The sequence below is a fragment of the Vipera berus genome, assembly GCF_964194415.1.
Source record: "Vipera berus genome assembly, chromosome: 11".
Taxonomy (NCBI): Eukaryota; Metazoa; Chordata; class Lepidosauria; order Squamata; family Viperidae; genus Vipera; species Vipera berus.
In genome coordinates this window covers 21,082,747-21,106,910 of record NC_138214.1, presented here as the reverse complement: position 1 = coordinate 21,106,910, position 24,164 = coordinate 21,082,747, and the positions used below count along the sequence as shown (strand labels likewise).

Genomic DNA, 24,164 nt, shown 5'->3' with positions numbered 1-24,164 from the left:
TCCCGCAAGCGGCAAGCCGCGTCTCCTAGCGCGGCACCTGCTCGGACCTGCCCTGCTCCCGGGCGTTCCGACGGCTCTTCGCCCTGAAAGGGATGATCGCCGGCTTTGGCCGCCGCCGCCGCCGCTTCTGATAAAGGTGCCAGTCGTCGCGGCATCGCCGCTCCGCCAAGGACTCCTCCCCGAGGGGAAAAGCCGCCCTTGCCAGTGAGGAAGCCGCCAAAGTTCATCCCGCGCACTTGCCACCAACGGGGCATGGAAGTCCACGTCGGGCTGGGCAGGGTCTATGCCCGGCCGCCGGGAAAAACTTTCCGCGGAGCTTTCCAGAGCCTTTTCCAGAGCGTCCGCGAGGCTTTCCAGAGTCCCGGCCCTGGCGTAGCGCGAGAGGAGGTCGGGTCCAGCAGCCAGGCAGCGGGCTCTCCTTCCGCCGGCCCGCCGGGCGCCCGCCTGCAAGAGCCCAGCCCGCGACAGCAGCAGCGGCAGCCCGGCTCCCCTGCTTACCTGCCGCTGGATGAGGCTGCCTCAGGCAGCAAAGGGCTTCAGCCGGCCGATCGCGAGCCCCATCCGGCGGGCGCCGCCGCCGCCTCCTCGGCCGCCTCTTCGTCCCTGGCCTTGCTGGCACCCTCGTTCCAGAGCTGCTCCGGGGACCTGAAAGACATCTTGACCGAGAGCAGCCTCCTGCCCGCGGTGGCGGCGGCGGAAGGGGAGCCGCGTGGCGGCGGGGCCGCAGGCGGCGGCGGCGACGAAGCCAGCGCCGCCAAGGAAGACTACTTGGGCGAGAGCGCCAAGGAGCTCTGTAAAGCCGTCTCTGCCTCCATGGGCCTGGCGGTGGAAGCGCTCGAAGGGCCCGGCGGCGGCGGCGAAGCGGCAACGAGCCGCGGCGACTGCATGTTTGCGCTGCCGGGCGCGCAAGCTCGGCCCGTGGCCCTGGGGGGCTGCAAAATCGTCGAAGCCGAGCAGGAAGGCGGCGGCGGCGGCGAAGGCGCGCTGGCCATGGACGTACCGGGCCACCTGAGCCTCTTCAAGAGCTCGCCCGAGCTGGACGAGCCGCCGGCGGGCGCCTTCCAGAGCCGCGACTATTACAACTTCCAGCTGGCGCTCGCCTCGCACGGCCGCATCAAGCTGGAGAGCCCGCTGGAGTACGCGGCGGGCGGCATCTGGGGCGCGCAGTACCGGCGCGCCGGGGAATTGCCCGCCTTAGCGCCCCACTACGGCGGCCCTCCGGGCCCGGGCTGGCACCCTTTCTTCCCGGAGGACGCGCAAGTCTACGGCCCCTGCGCCTCGGCCGAGGGCGCCCCCCCGACTGCCTTCGGCTACGGCCGGGGTCAAGGGCCGACCGGCCAGGAAGGAGCCGACCTGCCTTCCGAGGTGTGGTATCCCGGAGGCGTGATGGGCAGGATGCCCTTTGCTCCGGCGCCCGGCTGCATCAAGACGGAGCTGGGGCCTTGGATGGAGGGCTACGCGGGCGCCTACGGAGACGTGAGGTAAGGAGTCGCGGCGCTAAGAGCGGCCGGGCTAAGGGGCGGGCGCCCGGCCTGGAGGGCCCCGGTGAACCCCAGGGAAGCCGCGTCCGCCTTCTGTGCGCTATGGGGGCAGGAGAGGCGCCGGCCCTCCCGGGCTGGACCCTTGGACGGCGTCTTGCTTTCTCTGGGGGAGAAGAATGCCCCCCCGTCCGGGGAATCGCCTGTCCCGCCTTGGCTTTTGCTCAAGCGGGGCTCGGAAGGGGCGATGAGAGCAAGGGGAGCTTGGTGGGGTGGCAGCAATAATGCTTAAGGAGCACCGCGCAACTCCGCTTGCGCGGACAAGCGGTTGTTTTCTTGCGTTTCGCCGAAGGCCTGGCTGACTGTGGAGTGGCTTCTCCACAGATTGAGGGAAGAGGTTTCCCCAGAAGTTTTCAACTGAATTTTCAGATAAAGGAAATCAAACAGCCGCATTTGTGAAATGAAGCTGCATCATTCACAGGCCAGGGGATTAGTCCCTTTTTATATATGGAAGGGCAGATTACAAGCCCCTGCTGATGATCTAGATTTTTTCCCCTTTTATTTTGCGTCTGTGGAAGTTTTTGTAATAGCCAACAACAGATGTTAAGTGACGTAAATTGTGTGCATAATATACATTTTGTAGCTTGAATTAAAGAATCATAAATTGTACATATGTACACATTTTAAAAAAGCAAGCTGGGTAAAACAAATGCAGGCAGCGTTTTCCTGACAAAATTATTAATATATTAATATTGATATATTTTCTCCTTTAAAGGAAGAGTATTCTACTGGATTAAATAGGATTTACTTTTCATAGATACAGTACATAGCTTTATGTCATTAAAAAGATGAGCCATGTATGTGTGCAGGACCCAAGAAAACACCAGTTACTCCAATGTGATAGCTCTGACCCATGGACTTACCTACAGCTTGCTTGCTAGAGCATCTTAATCTTATGAAGCTTGTAGACGTTAACTTTGGTCTTCCCTCAATATTTTTTGCCATTTATTTTCATCACAAATTACTCTTCCTGTTGGCAATAGCGACTCGGAATAGGTTGTATTTTCCATAGATACCTTTTAAAATGCTGGATCCTGCTTTCAACTAAGCCTACAACATGATTTTGGTTACTGTAGGCAAAACGTTTAGTCAGCCAGCCTTTCTGGCACCTGCAGTAAGATTTTCCTTGGCCATATGTTAAAATGGAAGCGAGGATAGGTACCTTCCTAGCATCCGACATAAGGAGGTAGATCGCTCTCCAACAGCCCAATTCTCTCACTGCAGCTTTTCACAAGGGCTTAATTTTATACTATTAGTTATTACTAACAATAAAAAGAATGAAACATTCTTACCTAATGTTTGATTTGTGCTTTTGCACAATGTGTTTAGATATCTCAGGTTTTGTTTCAGTGATCCAGCAGTGTAAGATTTATTTGGTTTACTTTGTTTTGAATAAACTTGGTTGGACTCATATTCTGGCCCAGTAGACCAGTTGACTTGAAGTTCTAGGAACAGAGTTAGCACAATACAAATTCTTTAATTTAATCATCTCTCATATCCAGAAGCTTGAGAGTAAGCTAAACACACACACACAACACACACAAATAAATACCTGAAGGAAAGACAAAAGGGAAAAATAAAAATAAATTAAAATCCAAATTGATTTGAGTCCTGAAGAAAAACTGCCGTGTAGCAGTGTCTTCAAATTGCATAATGATATAGTTGTGGTAATGGATAATATTTATTCAGCGATTTCACCAAAATCCTGTTGGATAAATCTAGCTAAGCTGATGCTGCTACTGAAGAGAGTGGACATCCCAGTTCCCTGTGATCAGCTTTGCGTTCCATGCTTGGTATTAGGCAAAATGCCTTTGAAGAAAGCAATTTCTATGGTAGCAAGTCAGTTAAATGTATAGGCAAAATTAGCAACCCAGATTCTTTTCAATTTGAAAATTTAGAGCAGTGGTTCCCAACCTTTTCTATACCCTGCACCCCTAGAACGCTTCTGATATATTCTTGCACTCCTTACAAAAGTTTGAAATAATGGCAATGAATTATGCATATACGCTATAATTTTGAAAACCCAAGTTTTTGCACCCCCTGGAATATCGTCTCATACCCCCAGGGTGTGTGAGCACACCTGGTTGGGAACCCCTGATTTAGAGCATCGCCAATAAGTCCCAATAATAAATAAATAAATAAATTTTCTTCCGGCCCATTTAACTGCTTCTCGGACATGAGGAGGAAAAGGCAGCCAAAGCCCCATTTTGTGGTTCCTGCTTTACTTCGAAGTCCTCTTGATCTAACTCTCCCTTTCCTAGTTGGGGCTACTATCTATGGTTACATTAAAGTGTTGGTAAGAGTTGCAAGCAAAATTCTACTGAAAGTATCTTCAGCAATATGTTGTGTCCGGAAATTAGCAACTGGCAGTTGCTAAACCATAAGAATTGCATCCTAACCTAAATTTCTGGTTAATGTATATTAAGGCAACTGTTGGTTGGTTAACATGTATGTCTATTTGCAGAAGTCAGTCCTGCCAATACTTTGAAGGAAAGCTTCTTTCTATAGCATGAAAATTGTGGAATCTGAGCTAAAATGAAAGAGCTATCAGTGCTTCTTTTGTGGAAGACGTTTTGTCCGTGTGATATAATGCTTGAATATTTCCCATTCGGATTCACAGTGCCCATACATAAAATATTCTACAGCACTAGCAACCAGACACTTAGAAATTTGATAGACTAGTATTGAAAAAATATTTCAGGCTGCCCATTTGTGATAATAATAAAAAAGGTATGTTGTAAGTGCTTTGAGTATCCTTTCCCTTCATAGCATTTATCTTGGGCCTAATCCAGTTCTCTATGGAATCTAATGGAAAGTTCCCCATTGACGTCAATAGACCTGGATTGACTCTTTACGTTTATGACTGTAGGTCCTGTTGAAATGTTACAGTATGGTGATCCAAAGTTATTTATGATGCGGTTCTTGCAAGAGGCCTCTTTGCCTTTTGTTGGAATGGAACAGCAGATCCTGCTGGTCTGTTCAGTTGCCTTTGGAGCAGTATATCCGCAACTGCGATTTATAGCCAAACTTCTTTGCTTTCATTTGAATTGGACCACAGCTGTTTGTTAGCAGATGGCATCATAACTAGAACAGAAATTCTAGTTATGATGTGTCCAGTAGGACTTCTCTAACAGTAGGTTGGTAGCCACGGTTCTGGTGTGAAATATCTGCATAAAATGCAAATAGGCTTCAGGTTTAAGAAAATCAATCTGAAAAATGTTAATAGTTTGCATCTGGATCATGCCTCAAGCTCGTGTATTTTGCTACAGTACAGAAGATTCTGAACATGGTTATTTCTTGCTTGGTGATAAAATGGAATCCCCATGCAAGCTTTTCCTTCTGAGGGGGCTTGTTGCAAACTAGGGGCTTAAGCAGCTGCATTCCAACCAAAATGGATGCTTCTGCACCCCTTTGTTTCATCAGGAATGGTCAAACCTTTTGCTTTAAATCCTGCACCTTAGAAGTGGTCGATTCTGGCAGTGTTGGTGCTATAATTGAACACTGTATTGTACAAGCAAAAGCTGAAGAGTTTGAGAGAAGGCAGCATTTTAAATACTTAATTTGTTCATGATACTAGCAGACGTTTGCTTATTTATTTATTTAACTTCTTTTCATAACTCCCATCTGTGAGGGTCTTATGTGACTCCATGGGGTAACTTGTACATATTTAAAACTTGAGGTCTTTCTGGCTGCCCGTTTGCTCACAACGTCTGTTGGCTATATCCAGGTAGGCTGCAGCCCTCAGTGCCTTGTCTGGAGAGTGAAGGAAGCCTGCGAGGCCGTTGCAGCAGCCTATCGTAGAGGTGACCATTTTACAGCATCCTATGAGTTCAGCTTATAGCTCTTGCTGGTATTTCCCCCTATATTTCCTTCTGACTTCTACTCCAAAGGTAATGAGAACATATGCTGTAGACATGATGGATTGCAGACGTGAAAACATAGTGTTTAAGGAGCTTTGATCTTGTAATGTATAAATTTGAGAGCAAATGCTTATAAGAGTAGATTCATTTTTAGATTATTCCCCTCTCCTCAATGTATTCTCCCTACATTTAATTCCTGCAGGTTATGTGAAACTCTTCGTTTGTTGCTGCTACTCAAATTCATTTGGCTGTGGGCAGCTTTCAATTTACCCCTTATAGGAAGAAAGAGCGCACAATAAATTATGGATGCTGAGATTTATTTGTACATGCAGCGGCCTCTCATCTAACCAAGGAATGAGACTGTGGATCCTTGCGCTGGTTCTCCCCTCCTTTCTCCCCAGGTCAACAGCAGTAATTTCTGTGACTGAAACATGGTTCCATAAAAATAATTAGCCAAATATATTGCCTGTTTTATACATTCAACAGCAGGAGAAATTGCTGGTATTATCTGAATATTCATAATCCAGGTGTGGGTTTCCTTGTCAGTGAAGTTACTTTGCCTTCTGCTCTTGCGATTCCTTTGATTTTTCTTTTAAACTGCTTCAACTCTGGTTCATCCAGTTGAGCCAATAAGCTGGGATTTGGGCCCTGATTCCATCCTTTCCTCACTGACCAGAGGTGAAACTCATCCTCCAATCCAGTCATTCTGTGAAGTACGACTGGGGTCAAAAGTTATGCAACATATTCTTGCCCCTCTTTTTCCTATATTAATGTAGGTTCTGAGCAATGGTAAATGGGCAATCCTAATGCTGATGAATTGGAAATATTTGAATCCAGCCCTGCATCATTTGGAGAGTGCTACCGGCCAAGGTAACAGCAGCTTCAATTCCCTTCCTTCTGTTTCACCCAAGGGAGCTATTTCCCCCTCCTTTTGAAAACAGAGCCGTGTTGTGGTGGGTTTTTTGCCTGTTCCTTTAACCCCTTTGGGTTTCTGTTCTTCTGTTCCTTCTCTTAATTGGCCAAATGACAACTGGATCCCCAAATCTATTTTTGCAAATGTTCCTTTCTCTGTGTTGCTTCATCCTGAAAGCAGCTCAAGGTCCACTTTGAGGGACACACTGCCATTGCAACTCCTGCTGAGCTTCCGGCCACAATAGGCTGCTTTACCGTACTGATCCAAAAGGAAGGCAGTCGGTGCAACTGTTTGAGGGCAACTGCTTGGCTGGCAACGACTCTCCGCGCTGGGCGGAGAGTGCCTGGGGCCAGCCTCGGACCTTTGCCCCATTGGCTGGAGGGGGAATGAAAGCCTTCTCCCCTCTCCGTAGAAAAGAGGCCCTCAGGGCAATGCAGCTCCAGAGCGCTTCGGGTTTTTTCCTTGTTTGCTTTAAAGCCAAGAGGAGTTAGTGATCAAAAGACAAGAAGGGATCCACTTAGGTTTGCATAGATGTTGGCTTGCAGTTTTGCATCCTGACTTTTAGAGGAATTTGGTTTGCAAGGCTAAAGTCCTGCTCTTTTCCCTCAGTTTAGTGAAGGAAGCTTAATAAGGAAAAGTGAAACCTATTTGGATTGCTTTCAGAATATCTGAAGTATTTTTAAAAGAATAATGCTGTGTGGAGAGTTTCCTCCTTTAAATTCCTGGCAGTCTATCTTAGCGAAAATCTCACCTGGAAAATCAACACAACCAAGGTGGCCAGAAAGGCCCATCAGAGACTCCACTTCCTTAGGTCTTGCGAAAGAACAAAGTACAACAACGGCTAATGACCTTCTTTTACCGGTCTACTATAGAGAGCGTCCTCTCACATTGCATTACGGTGTGGTACGCTGGCCTGACAGCCGCGGATAGAAAGACACTACAGAGGGAGGTGAGCACAGCACAAAACATTGTGGGCTGTCCCCTGACACCACTGGATGACCTCGCCAGGGCTCGCTGCCTTAGAAGAGTGAGGAAAATCCTCAGAGATGACTCACACCCTGGTCAGCACCTCTTCACTCTCCTACCATCGGGTAGGAGATATAGAAGCATAGCCAGCCTCACCAACAGGCTGAAGAACAGTTTCTACCCATGGGCTGTCAGACTCCTGAACGGAGAACGTCAACATAGTATGATAGACTTGCGGGGCCGGTGCATTGTGCAACAAGTTCGCATGGTGCAATAAGATTCTGTGTTTGTTAGTAGGATTCACTGGGTTAGGTGTTTTTTTTCTTCACTGAGTTGTGTGTGTGTGGGGGGTGCCCGAAGGGAGGCTCAACCAATCTCATTGTACACATGTTGTACTCTGACAATAAAGGTTGATTTGATTTGGCATTAATTTATACAGCATGTAGAAGTTGTTTTTTGGGTGGCGGGGGTGTTATCAGTCACATACCACTGAATGAAATGATTCCCAAGAAACTTCATTTAACAGGTAATTATACTTTATTATTTAGTAAAATTGTTCATAATTTTTTCAGAGCAGGGCCTATCTCAGGGCACTTTGATCAAGACATGGGAGTTGGGGAATTGAAATACTTAAGGTATCTGAATCTTTAAGACAAATAAATAATACTTAAGATAAATATGTAACAAAAAGCAACCAAGTGAAGTAAGGACATTGCCCAAGGCACCAAGCTGAGCTAAACTTAACCCCCTCCATCCCCCCCAAGTCAAATTATCCATTTGGTAAAATTTGGGGAGTGAGAGCTGTGAGGATCAGAGGGATTTGGCCTGAGAAAGTGGGTCGCAATTTGGATCCTCTCACAGATGTTCGATCATGTTATCTGAGCAGGCTGTCTTGCTCAAGGGCTGAGGAGGAGAGTAGTGGTCTTGTAGGCCATTGGATTGGAGCAAGCAGCCTGGAGTCTGCTTTGAGCCAATGCTTGTTTATTTTTATTTTTTTTATTTATTTATTTTAATTCCATTTATATCCCGCCCTTCTCCGAAGACTCAGGGCGGCTTACAAGCTTAGCAGTAGCCTTCATTCTATGTATATGCCTGCTTATTAGGGCTTTCACACACACCCCCAAGCGGCATTATTACAAAGTCAGCTTAATTGCCCCCAACAATCTGGGTCCTCATTTTACCTACCTCGGAAGGATGGAAGGCTGAGTCAACCAGTTTAACCTGGTTATGTAAAACCTTGAGCCACAGCGCTGTTCTGCTGAATAGAAGTGCTCGCTATCAGCCAGACTTAAGCAGTGTAAGAGTTGTACTGATTCTAATGGGGTTAAGGAAGTCTGCTTTCCTTGCTAGGTTGAGGCCTTTGGATATTCCATAATAATATTGTTTAAGCGTTCTTTTTTTACCCTGTAAATTGAAAAATTATCTGATTAAAAGAGCGATCCAAACACATTCAGGACTTAAATTTGAGGATGACCTATTTGGATTAATTGGTCTTGCTGCTTCAGTTTTTCACATGTGCTAGATGGAACAAAGTTCTCTCTACAGCTAATTTATATATTAAAATCACATTTTCCGGTGACTTTGGAATGTTTTATTCTTCTATAACTGCTGTGAATAAAGTCAACTGAAATCAGTTGGAATTCCTGCTTTTTCACAATTTAGTTAGGCTTCTGTGCAGGCAAAACTTATGTGTAAAATAAATGTCAAAGCAGGGCTTTCTGGCTTCTGCCAGAGTCTGTTGGTTCCCTCTTGGCTGATAGGTGTGTCTCTGACCTTTCAACTTCCATGTAATGTTGGTAGTGTGTAGAGACTCTATCTTTTGAAGGCAGTTGCACACAGAAGAATGCGGTTTCTGAAACCTGCCCTTCTAGCTGGCTTTTTTTTATTGAAAAGTTTTATAAAAGTTACAATATAAACCCCAAAACCAACCCACCCTAACCCCCCCTCTCCCTCCCCCACTTCCCAGAGCTGAGTACAGGGTTACAAATATAATAATCATGATCTAACTAACATTAACCAACTATATAAATAACCATGTCCATAATGCGCTTTAACTCCCCTTTAACATAAACAGATTAACAGTAAACATAATAATAATAAAAAGATAAATTAATATCTTAATTATTAAACAATACAATAAACTACTAATACTAAAAATAATAATAATATCATATAATTAAAACTGAATAAAAATTCCACTATAATAAACTATTAATAATAATAATACTCTAAAATTTACTCATAGGCTAAATGGAACTTTTTAGTCCCATATTTATTCTGAATATAATCTATCCATCTTCTCCAAACTGAAATATATCTTTCTTGTGCATGATCCTTCAGATAAGCAGAAATCTTAGCCATTTCTGCTAAATTTAACGCTTTAAACGTCCATTCCTCTATAGTAGGCAGGCAGTCCTTCTTCCAATATTGCCCTACCAATAACCTTGCAGCTGTTATCAAATTCAACATTAAGTTAGTTTCTTTAGTATCACAATCTGTAATAACACCCAATAAAAATAATTGTGGAGTAAACTTTATCTTTCTCTTGAAAATCTTTTGAATGTTCCACCAAATCTTAATCCAAAAAGCTTTTATATTTCTACAAGTCCACCAGAAATGAAAATAAGTAGCATCCATACTGCCACATCTCCAACATTTGGGCTGTAAATTAGGATACATACAAGACAACTTTTTAGGATCCAGATGCCATCTATAAAACATTTTGTGAAAATTTTCTCTTAAATTTTGGGCCTGGGTAAATTTTACATTTCTAACCCAAATTACCTCCCATATATCCAATGGAATCGGTTCTTGAATATTTTGAGCCCACTTTACCATGCAATCTTTCGTCAATTCCATTTCTGAGTCCAATTCTATTAAAGCATTATAAATTCTCTTTATATGCGCTCGATTTTGATCTTTAATCTGTTTTACCAAATTCTCATCCATTAATGTAATACAAACCTTTTGATCTAACTTCCACCTAGCTAACAATTGAGTATACTGAAACCAAGACTTGCTTTAACTCAGCTAACGATTTTAATTGCCAATCATTCCCTACCAATCTAAGTAATTCCTTATAAGAAATCCTATCCAAATTTATTGTTGTTAGCATATTTTAGATTATGTTTGTTTGTATTTTTATACCCTGTATTCAGCTCTGGGAAGTCGGGGAGGGGGCAGGGGAGGGGAGGGAGGGGTTGGGGAGAGGGGAGGGGGGAGGGGGAGGAGGGTTTTTTTGTATTTAAAAATCTATTGTAAAACTTTTTAATAAAAAAAAAAAGAAATCCTATCCAAATTCACACCCATAGATCCACCCTCTATCGCGTGTCCAGGAATCTCCCAGACTAGTATTTTATAATTTAACTTATAATAATACTTTTTCCAGACACGCAATAAAGCACTTCTTAAAATATGAATTTAAAAGCCTTGTCAACGTTTTTATCATAAATTAAGTATGCGTGCCACCCATATAATAAGTCCCATCCCTCAAGATGAAGTATACTTTTATTTGTTAAATTAAGCCAATCACTAACCACTGTTAGAACCACCGCATCATAGTATAGTTTCAAATTAGGCGCCTTAAGTCCTCCTCTTTCCCGTGCGTCTTGTAAGATCTTAAGTTTAACTCTTGGTTTTTTCCTCGCCCAAATAAATTTATTGATACCCTTCTGCCATTCATCCAAATTGGCATCTTTTTTCAAAATAGGTATCATTTGAAACAAGAAGAGAAACTTTGGTAGAACATTCATTTTAACAGCTGCAATTTTCCCCAACAAAGATAATTGTAATTTTTTTCAATTGTTTAAGTCCTTTTGTACTTTTAACCATAATGTCTCATAACTATTCTTATACAATTTTACATTAGAAGCTGTAATATATACTCCCAGATATTTAACCTTTTTCACTATTTCAAAACCTGTCAATTTAGCTAACATTTCCTTTTCCTTCATAGTCATATTTTTAGATAATATTTTAGTCTTATTATTATTTACCTTAAAACCAGAAACTTTCCCATACTGAGTTATAACTCCCATCAAGTCTATAACCGATTGAATCGGTTGAGATTAGCTGGCTTTCTTGTACATTCTCAAAAATCCAGAATCTCCAGAACTGATTTTATGTACTGTGAAAGTATAGTCATTTGTTATTGATGCTCGATATTGAAAATATTCAAGAGGCTATTTTTTTTCTTGCTGCTCCTTCTGTTTTTCCCCCCTTCAACTTTGCAACCTTGTTTAGACCAAGTGACTCTGGATCATGGCTCTAGCGCCAGATAGCTCGTCCCTCTTGTTGCCCTCAGCCATTGTTGCAGTCATGAATTTCACGGTCTGAGGCAGGGAACAGCTGCAAATATACAAAGAAGCTGAGAAGGAGACTATCTGTGTAAATCTCTGCGCTCTCCTCACAATATTATATCTTGTGAGGTGCTGGGGGGCGGCGTGGAGATGTTGCCATTGACAGTGTGCTGCAGTCCCCCTTTTGCTTGGGGTGGGACATTGCCAGGATCTCGCAGCAGTGCTTCGGCAGGATTCTGTGGAAGGGATCAGAAATGCCCACTCAAGCCTAAGAAGGGTCTCGTGCCTCGTCTGCCCCAGTGATTTATTATCTGCGTACCAGATTAGGTCTGCAGGAGGAGCATTTTGGGTCTGCCCTCCAGTCGAAGGTTTTTTTGCCTTGGGGAACCATCAGTCCTTGGCATGCTTCTGCCCAAATAACTGTAGGATGTTCCTGTTCAGACTGGCCTGGGAGCTCTATAGGGAGGGGATGCAAAAGAACTTGGGAAACCAGCCATAAAACAAACACTCCTCATTTTGTAGCAGTTTTCACGGGCACATTAACACCGCGTATTAAGGACTGCCCTATAACAGGAAAGATAAATTCACCATTGTCAAGAATAAATGCATAAGGATATTTATTCACTTGTGCATTCTTGCTCAGAGAAGCAAAGAATATAATTATCTTTTTTAAAAAGCACTTTAGTTGAAACACAAGAACAAAAACATTAATGAAGTATAGTCATTTCATTTAACCAGTGTGAATAAAATTAGTCTTCCGGGATATAAAACAAAATGCTGTTTAACCACCGGTGGGCCAAATGCTCTATTCTTTTTAAACTCAAGTGGTCCAAATACCCATTTAGGAAAAGGCGTGGCTGGTGCTGAGCAGACCTTTGGGAAGGCGGATCTGGAGAGGCTGCTTCAAACTCCAGGGCTCCTTGCTGAGGTGGGTCTCCTGCTGTTCTCAAAAGATGCTCCCCAGACAGAGTCCCTCTGCCTTTGGTTTTCGGTGCTCTTGGGTCCATAGGCGTTTCCTTTTTCCATTTCAGAATTTCGGTTTGAGATTTCTGAAGGTGATGAAAATGCTCGATGTTTGGGGTCTGTCTCTCCTGTGTGTTTCCTTAAGGTTTGAGGGTGTGTACTCTTCCTTTTTCTCTCCCTGCTGCTGCTCCAAAAGACTGCAAGGGAAAAGAAGTGTGTCCCTTTCCAATGTGTGTACCTTGCAGACAGAGAACTGAATGTCAAGGTCTTTGGTACCTTGCTCCCCAATGTTTTCCACGTGAAAGGTTGTTTTATCAAAGATTAGTTGAAGTCCAAGACTTTTATTGCGTGTTCTTGAAAGTCTGAACAGATGTGAAATGTAAAAAGCAGATGAGCTTCATCAGAGGGGAAAAATGCAACATTGGCTCAAATGAAAAAGGATCACGTTCATCCTTGATATTTTCATATGCTACAGTGTGTTGCTCACCATTGCCTGTCAGATCAGTCTCTCTTGCACATTTCTGTGTTCCAGATGTAGGTCTGAGCTTCCAACTGCTTTTTCTCTTAAAAAAAACCTCCTCTGCTCTTTTATTCCCCTTATCCCTTTTTAAGGGGAGGGGTTGATTTCCAACAGAAAAGTAGCCAGGGGAACGGGTTAAGAAACTTGTCTTCTCATCTCTGGTTCCCCAGCCAAGTTCAAACTTGTGCTAATGGTATACAAAAAGAAACCCGTCCCCAAGAAGGAGATAAAAGACTTTATGGACCACACAATTCCTCAGTGAGTTCATGGCTGAGGCAGAAGACAGTCTCCCCTCTCCATTCTTTCCGGGGCTGCCAAACTTTGTCCATCTGTTGCCAGTTGAACACTTAGTTCATTCTTCTAATATTGCAGTCATAAAGGCTGAACTTGTAGACATGTTGATCTGCTCAGAATTCCTGCTCAGCTTTCCATGGACACCTGGAAGCCTCAAACCAAAAAAGATGGGAACTGGGTTAGAAATCCCAACACGTTTTACGTGAAGGGGCTGGGCTGCAGGGCCCCGTCTTTCTCTAGGCCATGCCATCACAAGGCCCTTGCTATAGAAAATGGGCTGGATGCATTTCCTGCAGAGTTCTTTAAGCCCGGTGAAGCTTGTCCATCTTCATACAAGTAACATCTTGGATTTGCACTTGAATCTTAGGTGTCCGAGTGGAAATTTTGTTAGGCAAGGCTGATGGGCCACTTGAGAGGCAATGTTGTTTATGGGTACTGTTTGTGGAAAAAAAACCTTTCCTTTCTTTATCACTTTGACTTGTTTTGGGGTGTTATTTGGGCAGCAAATGATAATTGGGACGTGGTAACACTCTTCTAGTACCTGAGGGGCTGTTACAGAGAAGAGGGGATTGACCTACTTTCCAGAGGGCAGAACAAGAAGTAATGGGTGGAGGAGAAATTTTCTGACTGTGAGAACAATTAATGGAAAAGCTTCCCTCCCAGAGCTATAGCTGCTCTACTGCTGGAGGTTTTCAAGAAAAGATTGGACAGCCATTTGACCAGGTTGGCATAAGGTCTCCTGCCTTGAGCAGAGGTTGTTCTAGAAGGCCCCCGAGAGCCTTCCAGCCCTATGATTATATTTTCTGTATTCTGGAGACACAGATTAATTGTTCTCTCTGTCAAGAAATTTCTCCTTAATTTTAGGTTGAATCTCTCTTTAATAAACTCCCATCCATTACTTCTTGTCCTTTTCTCAGGTGCCTTGAAGAATAGGTTGGCCACCGCTTCTCTGCCCCTCAAATACAGGACAACTGCTATCATGTCACCCTAGTTCTTCTCTTCATTAGACTAGATGTCGGGGCTGCCTCTGACCAGTCCCTAGAAAGAAAAACCTTTGACCCCATAGATTCAGAGAAGAGGTACTTTTACTAGGAAAGAAGTGATGCCAGCAAAAGCCAGGCAAATTCTGCTTTAATGGTCAAGCCAGAGACTGTAGTCTCTACCATGGAGACTGAGCATCTAAATTATGGTCAGCCACTAGAGTGACCTGGAGGAGACTGGAGCTCCAGGCGGGTCCCCTTTTAGATCCGGCTATGGCTGAGATGAAATGGAATGGCTGGACATTGACAAGGAACCTGCCAGGGCCGGATGGTCTTTGGGTGTGGGGCAAAAAGAAGAACCAGAGGAACAACCCTCAGGGGTAACCTTTATGCGAGGAAGCAGAGGTTTCCACAGACATAAGGTGTGGTGCAACGGGGATAGAGGCAAACCTGATGCAGATCTGGAGGATGCCATGTTGAGCCATGTCCTGTACCTGTTGCAAGAGGCGATCGAGAATCAGAGATCCCAGGAAAGTCTTCCTCAAATGACCACCCAGGCCGAGCCAAGCTGTGGATGTAGCTGCCGCGCTGGCAGCCATGGCCACAGTCGCACCTGCTCCACCTGAGCCAGTGCTGGCACCAACGATGCCACCACCACCACCAGCTGCTGGTGTGCGAGCCCCTCCACCTGCAGGAGCTGCCCCCTGAAGACGCAGGGCCCTGAGGGTCCCTGCCGTGGGAGGGGAAATGTGCAGGAGGTGTGAGTTAGTTAGTAATGCATCCCTCTTTCCATTTTTTATACTTACTCTTTCTATCTTTCAGTTTATCAGAGAGTTCTTAGTGTAACCATGCTGGTTTTGGAATAGAATAGAGCTGGAAGGGACCTTGGAGGTCTTCTAGTTTAGCCCCCTGCTCAAGCAAGAGAACCTACACCATCTGAAACAAGTGACTGTCAAGCGTCTTCTTAAAGACCTCCAGTGATGGAGTGTCCATGATTTCTGGTGGCAAGCTGTTCTTCTGGTTGATTTTCCTCACTGTCAGGAAGTTTCTCCTTAATTCCAGGTTGCTTCTCTCTTTGATCAGTTTCCAACCATTGTTTCTTGTTCTTCCCTCTGTTGCTTTGGAGAATAACAGGACCCCCCTCTTCTTTGTAGCAGCCCCTCAAATACTGCTATCATGTCTCCCCTATTTCTTCTTTTCTTCTTGGATTTCTTATTTTTCTCTTTCAATGGTGTTGAGTTGGATTAGGCTTTTATAATCATATTTCTCAGAGTTTCCCAAGCTTCTTGAGTTGTTTTCTCCTTTAAGATTTCTATCCATGGAGTTTTCCCAAGCTTTCTCTAAATTTGTCAAAATCAGCTCTTTTAAAGTTTAATACATTAGTCTGATTTTGTTCTATTGATTGTATCTGCATTATATTGAATTCTAATATGATGATGATGCAGTTACTCTACCCCAAAGTTCTGCAACTTCAACCCCTTCTATCATTTCTTCTCTATTACTTGGAAATGGGTTCATTGGAAATGTTCCTTGGAAATGTTTTAGCAGGATCTGTAGCAAATTATCAGTAAGGGGGACAAGGTCTCTGTTAGAAGGCTTGCTCCTTTTATTGTTCTCGCCACAAAAACAGCTGTGTAGATTCTAAGATCTCAGTCAGTGAAACACAACTATGAGCCTTATTACACTCTCCACAATCTTTTGGAGTTGGGACAGTGAAGAACCTGTCACCACTGCAAACCAGGCTGAAGAGGCTGTACAAGTCCTGAAGAAGGATTTGGGGTCTCTTGGGGAGTGGATGGGGAAAAACAAGCTTAAATGAAATCTTTCAAAGAAGGGATCTGATGACACTGTCTGTCAAGGTGATTTATTAATGTCAGCAGTCACTTTCCTAGATCGGGTGGTTGGTGACTGGAAAGCCCCCCTGTCTGGCTGCTGTCCCAGGCTTTGGGTGGGGTGATTGGATTATATATGGATGTGTCTGACCAAATCTACCATCATTTCTTATTGTTTATTTTTTTATGATTACTGTTTTCTGTTTTTAGGCTGTCGCTTTCATTGTACACTGTTCAGTCAGTTGAGGTTGGGCATTGTCTAAATTAATTAAATTAAATTTGGCTTCAGCCCTTCTTGCATTTTACGAAGTCTTGATGACTGAACTATTTAGCATGCCTTTGACATTGTTATTATTTGACGTTACTTATATTGTATTTTGTACTGTTTATATTTTTGCTTTGCTCTACACCAGCACTTATTGGTATGACTGGGGCAGTTTATAAATATTATCAATAATAATAAGATAAATCTCTGGAACAAAAACAAGCTTTGATTGGCTCAAAGCCAGCCAGAGTTTTTGTAGCTGAAAGTCAGTTTGAACCTGAGTTTCTTAACTATTTATAATTACCAATTAAAATATCTATACGATAAATAGTAATCATGCAGAATTTCACATTAGGAAGTTCCAAACATTTTCAAAATTTAGTGGCAAAATTCAAAATATAATAGCTGAAAATCTTTGGTTACATAATGGGTTTAGAAATGAAAAAAATCTAGTTTGGGTGAACATATGAAACCAAGATACCTGTATCTATTTATTTTAGGATATTTCTGTATTTCTTTGCTGAATCTTTGCTTAGTGCTTCTGGCTTTTTTTCCTGCTTGTCTGAAGAGGTGGCCGCAGTGGCAGGCAAAGAGTCTCAAGGCTACCGGGTGTTTCAGATTTCGAGGTATGGCCCCTTCTTCCCAGGGGTTTCATCCTGTTTTACCGTAGAGCTGCCAACACAGTAAGACCCCTGGGAGTGGAAGGAAACGGGTCAGGGGGTCAGAGGCTGCCTCTGCCAGAGACTTCCAATGATTCTTTTCAGCTTTATGCTTTGTTGAATACCAGCCTACCTAACAAGATTGTTGTAAGGTTAATGCTAAGTCAGGAATGGGAAAAGGGCTGTAATTGGACTAAGTGTAGGCTAATAATAATAGGCTTGTAGGAGATGACCAGGCTGAGTCCAAGGGAGGGAGAGGTCGAACGTATCATCAGTCTTGAGTCCCTTGGCACCCACAAAATATCTAGGTCCAGCCCCGCCCCTTGAATTCCTTTTACCTACCACCAATTGTCAATTTGTTTCAACTGATAGTAATTCAGATCCAGAGAAATGTAGCACAAACTTACGTTGTTCTTCTGAAACTAATTTCTTTCTGAGAATTAAATGTTCAGTGTAGTTTAGTTAACCTTTTCAGTTCAGTCTTAATTGGGCAATTTATGCTACTTCCAAAATAAATAAGATAGGATTATGATTTGGGACTTTTTAAAACAGGAGACTGTAGTTATTTACACATGAAACTTGTAGCATCGTGTCTTTCAATTTCTTATCTGTAATATGGCGTTGTACATTTAATAATAGAATAAATAATTTATTTCCCTTGCTGCAAAATTTTTGAGGAAATCTGGATTATAACTGTGTTGATATAAAAGTTGATGAAATCCATTTTAAAATATTGACACAATGAACAAATTCAGGGCAACATTTAGTAGCTGCTGGAAAGACTGAAAGTTTGCATTATAGCTATAAGCAAATATTTAATTTTGTACAAAGTGTAACTCTGGACCAGACTTTGTTCGGTAGTAATAGGATACAAAGTTGTTTTCTTTACAACACAAAAGCAACACCGAAGGAAACATTCATTGTTTGTCATCTTGGGATACAACAGAAGGCAGGATTTGGCTTCTAATAATTTAATGAAAGGAGTCATTGTGCAGGGGACAATACTGCACACTCAGCTGCCTTTTGTAAAATTGCAGGTTTACCTCTCCCAAGCTCTTAAGTTAGACAACTGGTATCAAAATTGCTTCAGGGAATATTTATTGTATATTAGAAATACAAGGAAGAAGGTTCAATTTAGTTTGGTTAAGGATTCAGTTTGCAAAAGGGTGCTGAGTACCTGATTTTTTTTAAGGTAGCAGTTTTCCTTGCATTTCAACAATATATTCTTATACAAATAAGGATGCAGCACCTAAGTTGGGCATAGCACTTCTGAAAGATCAAAATTCTGGTTGCGACCAGAGCAGTAACTGCAATCTTCTGCAGGCTTGGCGTGGCTTGTTGAGTTGGGGTCACTCAGTGTTCTGTCCCTTGGCCCACTGTGGAAATTGAGGCTGCTTAATTGAGGCTGGCTGTCTCTCAGCTAAACTGAAGGGGAAACTGCTTTCTTCCCTCACTCCAGGTGGAAATGCACAATATAATTCTTATAACAAGAAAAGATAATTTCTTTATTCAGGACTTGAGTTCTTCCAACCAGAGCTGAGTGTAACATTATATAACTAGAATTAAAAATCCTAGGATTTCATTTCAAAGGTCTACGTCAAATAGAGACTATGATTTCTATACACAGAGACCAAATTCTGTTCGCTCTTTCAACAGCTAAGATTTAGAAATCTTCCCCGATTGAGTGGAAAACCTCAGTGGCCACCTTTTGACCATCTCGGCATGGAGTGCCTGAGTTTTGCATTTACTAAACTGCCACACTGGTTCCCTTCTTCCCCTTCAGTTGTTTAGAGTCAGGTGCCATACAAGTGTAATAAATTATTATTTTTCATTGTACTATTCTCTCATTTCCTTCTTTCCTCTCTAGCCTCTGCTAGGATTTGAATCTTCCCCCTCCTCCTGTGTCAAGAGTAATGCTAGTAATATCAGCAGGGATTGGAAAGTGTCTAAGGGAGAAAACTAATTAAAGTCCTTAGCTACACACATATATGTTTGTACAATGATAGCCACAGCAGCAAAGGCTTCATTCATTTAGCTAAAATACTAATGCAAAAGTATTTCAAGACATCTAGGAGAGTTTTGTGATGCAATATTTTCATACTGCATTGATGCTTGGGTTAAGGCAAGAGATGGGGGTTTGTTTCTAAAACTCCTCCTCATGTTAGCGCTGCATCCGCAGGGCACAAAATCGGGACGCCGCCACACCTTGGGGTGCAAAAACAGGAGGCCACCATGCCTCAGGGCATGAAAACGGGACACTGCCCTGCCTCAGGGTGTGAGAATGGGCTGCTGCCACACGTCATGGCACAAAAACGCTGCCACCATGCTACAAGGTTTGAAAACAGGACACTGCCACACTTCGGGGCACGAAAACAGGTGCCGCCGCACTGCGGGGACAGAAACGGTGCTGCACCACACAAGAACAGGGCAGGGCTAGTGAGTATCATGCAGATGCTAGCCCCGCTCCATTTGCATCACGGGTATGTTTGCGGCACTGTGCACGTACACGCACATGTAAAATGCTTCCCTTTCCCTCCGGTCCGCCAACCGAGAAAGGTTGGTGACTTCTGCTCTAAGGTCAGTCAGGCCACTGGCTCTTCCAGGGAGAGTGGTGGGGAAAGTCAGGCTGGGTTGGCTGCACATCCTGGGAACAGCGAGAAGTCTAAGAAAATGGGGGCCTGTAGCATTGGAGGGAAAGTATGAACAGAAATATTAATTTATTTTCAGTGCTGCTTTGTTCTGTTTGTGTACCTTTTCAGACCTCCATTCCTTTGTCTGTTTCATCACTTATTGTTTCTTATATGTAGATCTAGAAATTGATATTGTAGGAAGTTCCCAGGTTGAGAACAAGCTGCAGTCCTCCGAATGGAGGAGGGAGAGCCGAAAGAAAGGCAGGCGCAGGCTGGCCAGGAGAACCTCGAGGCTGCGGGCAGGAAGGCCCAGCGGCATCTCCCACGCAGGCTGTCTCTCCTGGACATGCATGGCTGTTGTGCTGCAAGCAGGAAAGCCCCAGCAGTCTCCCGCCCCCCGTCCCTCTCTCTCTCTCTCTCTCTCTCTCTCTCTCTCCCTCCCTCCCTCCCCCCCCCCTCTCTCTCTCTCTCTCTCTCTCTTGCCTGGCAAGGAAAGCCCCAGGGCTGCATCTAAGGGCGCAGCATCCCCAACTGCTCCACCACTGCATTTCCAGCACCGCCCCCTTTGGCTCGCCTTTGGTGCACCTCCTCACTTGCTCAGATGCATCCAATCCCCCTCCCTCCCCCTGGCCTGAGGTCTGCACATGCTCTGGCCTGTTTCCAATTGTTCAGAGTAAGAGAAACATTTGCTTGATTAAATAACCTGTTCCAGTTTAGATACAAATTCAGCTTAAATTCTTAAGTTTGGAATTTGCTGTATTCTTACTATGTTCTATTTATTTTAAAAAGTTTTAGTAAATTACCAATCTGTAATTCATTATTAGTCTCCTTCCAGCATCCTCACAGACCAGTTTGGGTCTAGATAAAGTGGGGAGCAGCAACCAGTTTCTGATTCCTGGGGATCTTTCCCCGTAAGATTTCAGAGAAAAGCAGGGAAAGGGCCTTTATTTCCCACGGAGATCTTTCACGTGAGGAAACAGCCTGGAAGTCAGGTAGATGTCCTGGTAGGCATTCATTATGTATTTGTGGCAGGCCTTTGTTGAAGTGACACTTGGGATCCGGCAGCTGAGAAATGCCCACCTTTTCTCCTAAGTTCTTCCTTGCTGGAAGGCAGCAGATTCCTTCCTGCTTCTTTGCAAAGGAGTGATAGGTTGTCTCTTTGAAACCAAAGAGAGAGAGAGAGAGAGAGAGAGAGAGAGAGAGAGAGAGAGAGAGAGAGAGAGAGAGAGATTAAAAACAGTGAAGGTATAGGAAGCAGGTGTCTTAATGGAATAGCTGACAGAAATTTAACACCTTTGATTTTCAGTTCATCCAGGAATTCATGGCTTATTCATTAAGGATCAGCTGTCGCCCTTATTTATGCCCTCTATAAACATTCTGCACTCCATGCTCTTTCTTCCAATATATATATATATATATATATACAGTTTAGCAGCATTCACAGCCTGAGGTAGTAAAATAAGTAGTGGAACTTTTAGGTGTAAAAGGTGAAAAATGTATTTTCTTTTTACATCAATTTGCTTGCTTTGTTGCGTAAATATGTGAGACTTTGCCCTTCTAATGCGTGATGTAGAAGCTAGAATTTTTATAAGACTTTATAAAAGCTTTTAAACTTTGTCAAAATTGTTGGTTTTGGGGGAATACTTTGGCAGAATGAGCTTATATTAATGACATTTTTTTTAAAAAACCTCATGTGGAGATCTGGGCAGTGGTTGAACTTCTGGCTTCCAAATAACTGTCAGGGGCAGCCTCAAATATATCCCATTGCAGTGTTGCAATCCATCTTTGATGGACCTAGATGTGGATAAAAGTTGCAAGGCCAGACTCTGCCAAGGCACAGCCGCCGGTGCGTGATACAAGCCTGCATTGGGACTCTGGCCTCCTGTGAGCAACCTAGGTGTACAAGTATGCATCAAATTACAAATTAATGAAGAGGGCACCTGGTGGCCATCTCTGAAGAGGGAAAGAACCTTTGCACAGAGCTTTCCTTCTGAGCCTCCATCCCCGAGTTGCAGCGTACTGGCTGTCATCCATCCTGCTTCTGTCTGCTGATGCCCAGGAGAGCACATAGCCAGCCTTGCTTCAGTTCCATTGACTTCTCACTGGCAGTTTGGCGGGTCGAATCCCGAGTGCCGCGTAGCAGAGTGAGCGCCTGTTACTCGTCCCAGCTTCTGCCAACCTAGCAGTTCGAAAGCACGTAAAAATGCAAGTAGAAAAATAGGGACCACTACGGTGGGAAGGTAACAGCGTTCCGTGCGCCTTTGGCATCTAGTCATGCCAACCACATGACCACGGAGACGTCCTCGGACAAGCGCTGGCTCTTCGGCTTTGAAACGGAGATGAGCACCGCCCCCTAGAGTCAGAAACGACTAGCACGCATGTGCGGGGGAACCTTTACCTTTACCTTTACTTTTGTTCTCTTTTTTTCTTTCCATGTTTATTCAAAGATGTGTCATATCAAACTTAAAAGTCAAATGCATAGTTTATTTTGGCATGATTAGTTACTAGCTCAGTAAGCAATTTAATTGCTTCTTATTAGTTCTTGCTGTGACATGAGCAAGGCCATTGGAGTAGAAGGAATGTCTTGAAGTTGTCATGGCAAAATTAGAGTAGTTTCTAGAAATTAGGATCCCCTGCCACACCACTTCACCACCTATAAGCCATAATCTCACCTCACTATAACTCACTGGCTGCTCAGAATCCATTAGTTCTTCAGAGAAATCCACCTTGAATATGGTTTCCAAAAAATGATTTAATGTGTTGAATACAAGCCATTGCAGTGTGCAGGGGATAACGCACAAAATCCGTGGTTGGTCCCAAAATATTTCAGAAATAAGGTTAAGATTTTGCATATATTTCAGAGTAGAGACCTTGGAAGGGACCTTAGACTCATCTGGTTTATCCTTCTATGCGGGACAGGATCCGCTAGAGCATCTCTGACCTTTGAGTCTCTGTTTGAAGACTTCCTAAAAATGAGAATCACTTGATTTGGCAGCTCAGAGCATCAGAAAGTTCCTTCCGACGACGGCCAGATTGAACCTTCTTTAGAAATTTAACCCGTTAATTCTAGTCCTGTCCACTGGGCAGTAGGAAACAAGCCAGCTCCTTGTGGAGTGGTATTCCATAGAAATTGTTTCTCCTCAGCCATTTTTCTATAGGTTAAACTTATCTGGGTCCTCTAACTATTTCTGCTACAGCTTGCCAGACCCTTCACCATCTTGGTAATGCTCAACTGAACTTGCTCCAATTTGTCATTCTTTTCAACTATGGTACCTGATTCTGGGGAGGATCCTCTGAAGGGAGTCTGGCCAGCACAGAGTAGGGTTATTTTTTCTGTATTCTGTATTCTTGTTAATACAGCTCAAGATACATTTGTATTCTTAGAAGATGCTTTGTGCTATAGGGTTATGTTTAACTTGTAGTCAGCAAGGACTCCCAGAGAGTTTCCAAACTATCCACAATTTCAATCCTCTCCTTCAGGCTGTTAGTAAAACGATGACTAGCTAGGATTGAATTTTTGAGAAAAGACAGGCGTGAAATAGGAGCTACTTTTTCATTGCAATAAGACTATAAAAAGTCTTTACCTTTCTTTTTGTTTCTGAGACTTGAAGGAACAGCAAGGAGCTTGTAACGTCTTGTTATAGAACTAACCCTTGGCACCAAACCTTTAACCATATCAGCAGCTTCCTATTAGTCACTCACTCCTGGCAGATTCCTACCAGTGTTCATCTATTTTTTTATTGTATTATTTCTCAAATTTAAGCTAACTACAAATTCCTGACATTTTTACAATAGCTCTGGTGCTTAAGCAAGGTTGAAAATGATTCCAACTGTGTTGCAGTTCATAACCATAGCAGGATGTCTTCTAGTGTCAGTAAGATAGTTGGACTTCATTGGACAAGGTGTCTGAGACACACGTGTGGGTGAGAAAGAGAGATGGCAGAGCCGTGCAGTTCAGGTATGTTGTCCTGCAGCTCTTCTCATTCCTGCTGCTGGGTATGCCTACCCCTGCTTTATAGGAACTGAGGTCATTTTGTGTGGTTACTGGGATTTAGCCCACTGCCCACTGAAATAGCCAACTGGGGTGGAGTGGGGTGCATTTATAAAGTAGAAACAGAACTGACAAGATGGAGTTTTTCAAAAGCCAAAAATGAGTCTTGGGCTCTTCAATCAGGAGACCTTCCCATTTCTTCTCTTGATACACATGTATGAAATTTCCCTTTGTAGAGAAGATTTTTCCTCCCATGAACTCTACCACTGAGTTGGAGGGGAATTGCATTAATGGGAGTATTCCTGCTAGCAAAAGATGGTTTACTTTCTTTTCTTTCTCCCCCCCCCCCCACACAAAGCAGTTATTGGAAGATATTAGCCAGGCTTGCTATTTCACAGGAAATAAATAAATTCTGATTTTGCTTCTTCTCCTGATTGTCTTTATCTGGTGAGAAA

General features: G+C 43.5%; 1 protein-coding gene across 1 annotated transcript in view; it reads left to right on the top strand.

Annotated features, from left to right (window-relative positions):
- The first annotated feature begins 236 nt into the window (after positions 1-236).
- The window catches only part of AR (androgen receptor), a 239,674-nt gene continuing 215,746 nt past the window's right edge, over positions 237-24,164 (top strand). The window contains exon 1 of the mRNA XM_081336937.1: positions 237-1,481. Within this exon, the coding sequence (XP_081193063.1) occupies positions 253-1,481 (1,229 nt within the window). The 5' untranslated portion in view covers positions 237-252. The remainder of the gene's footprint in view (positions 1,482-24,164) is intronic.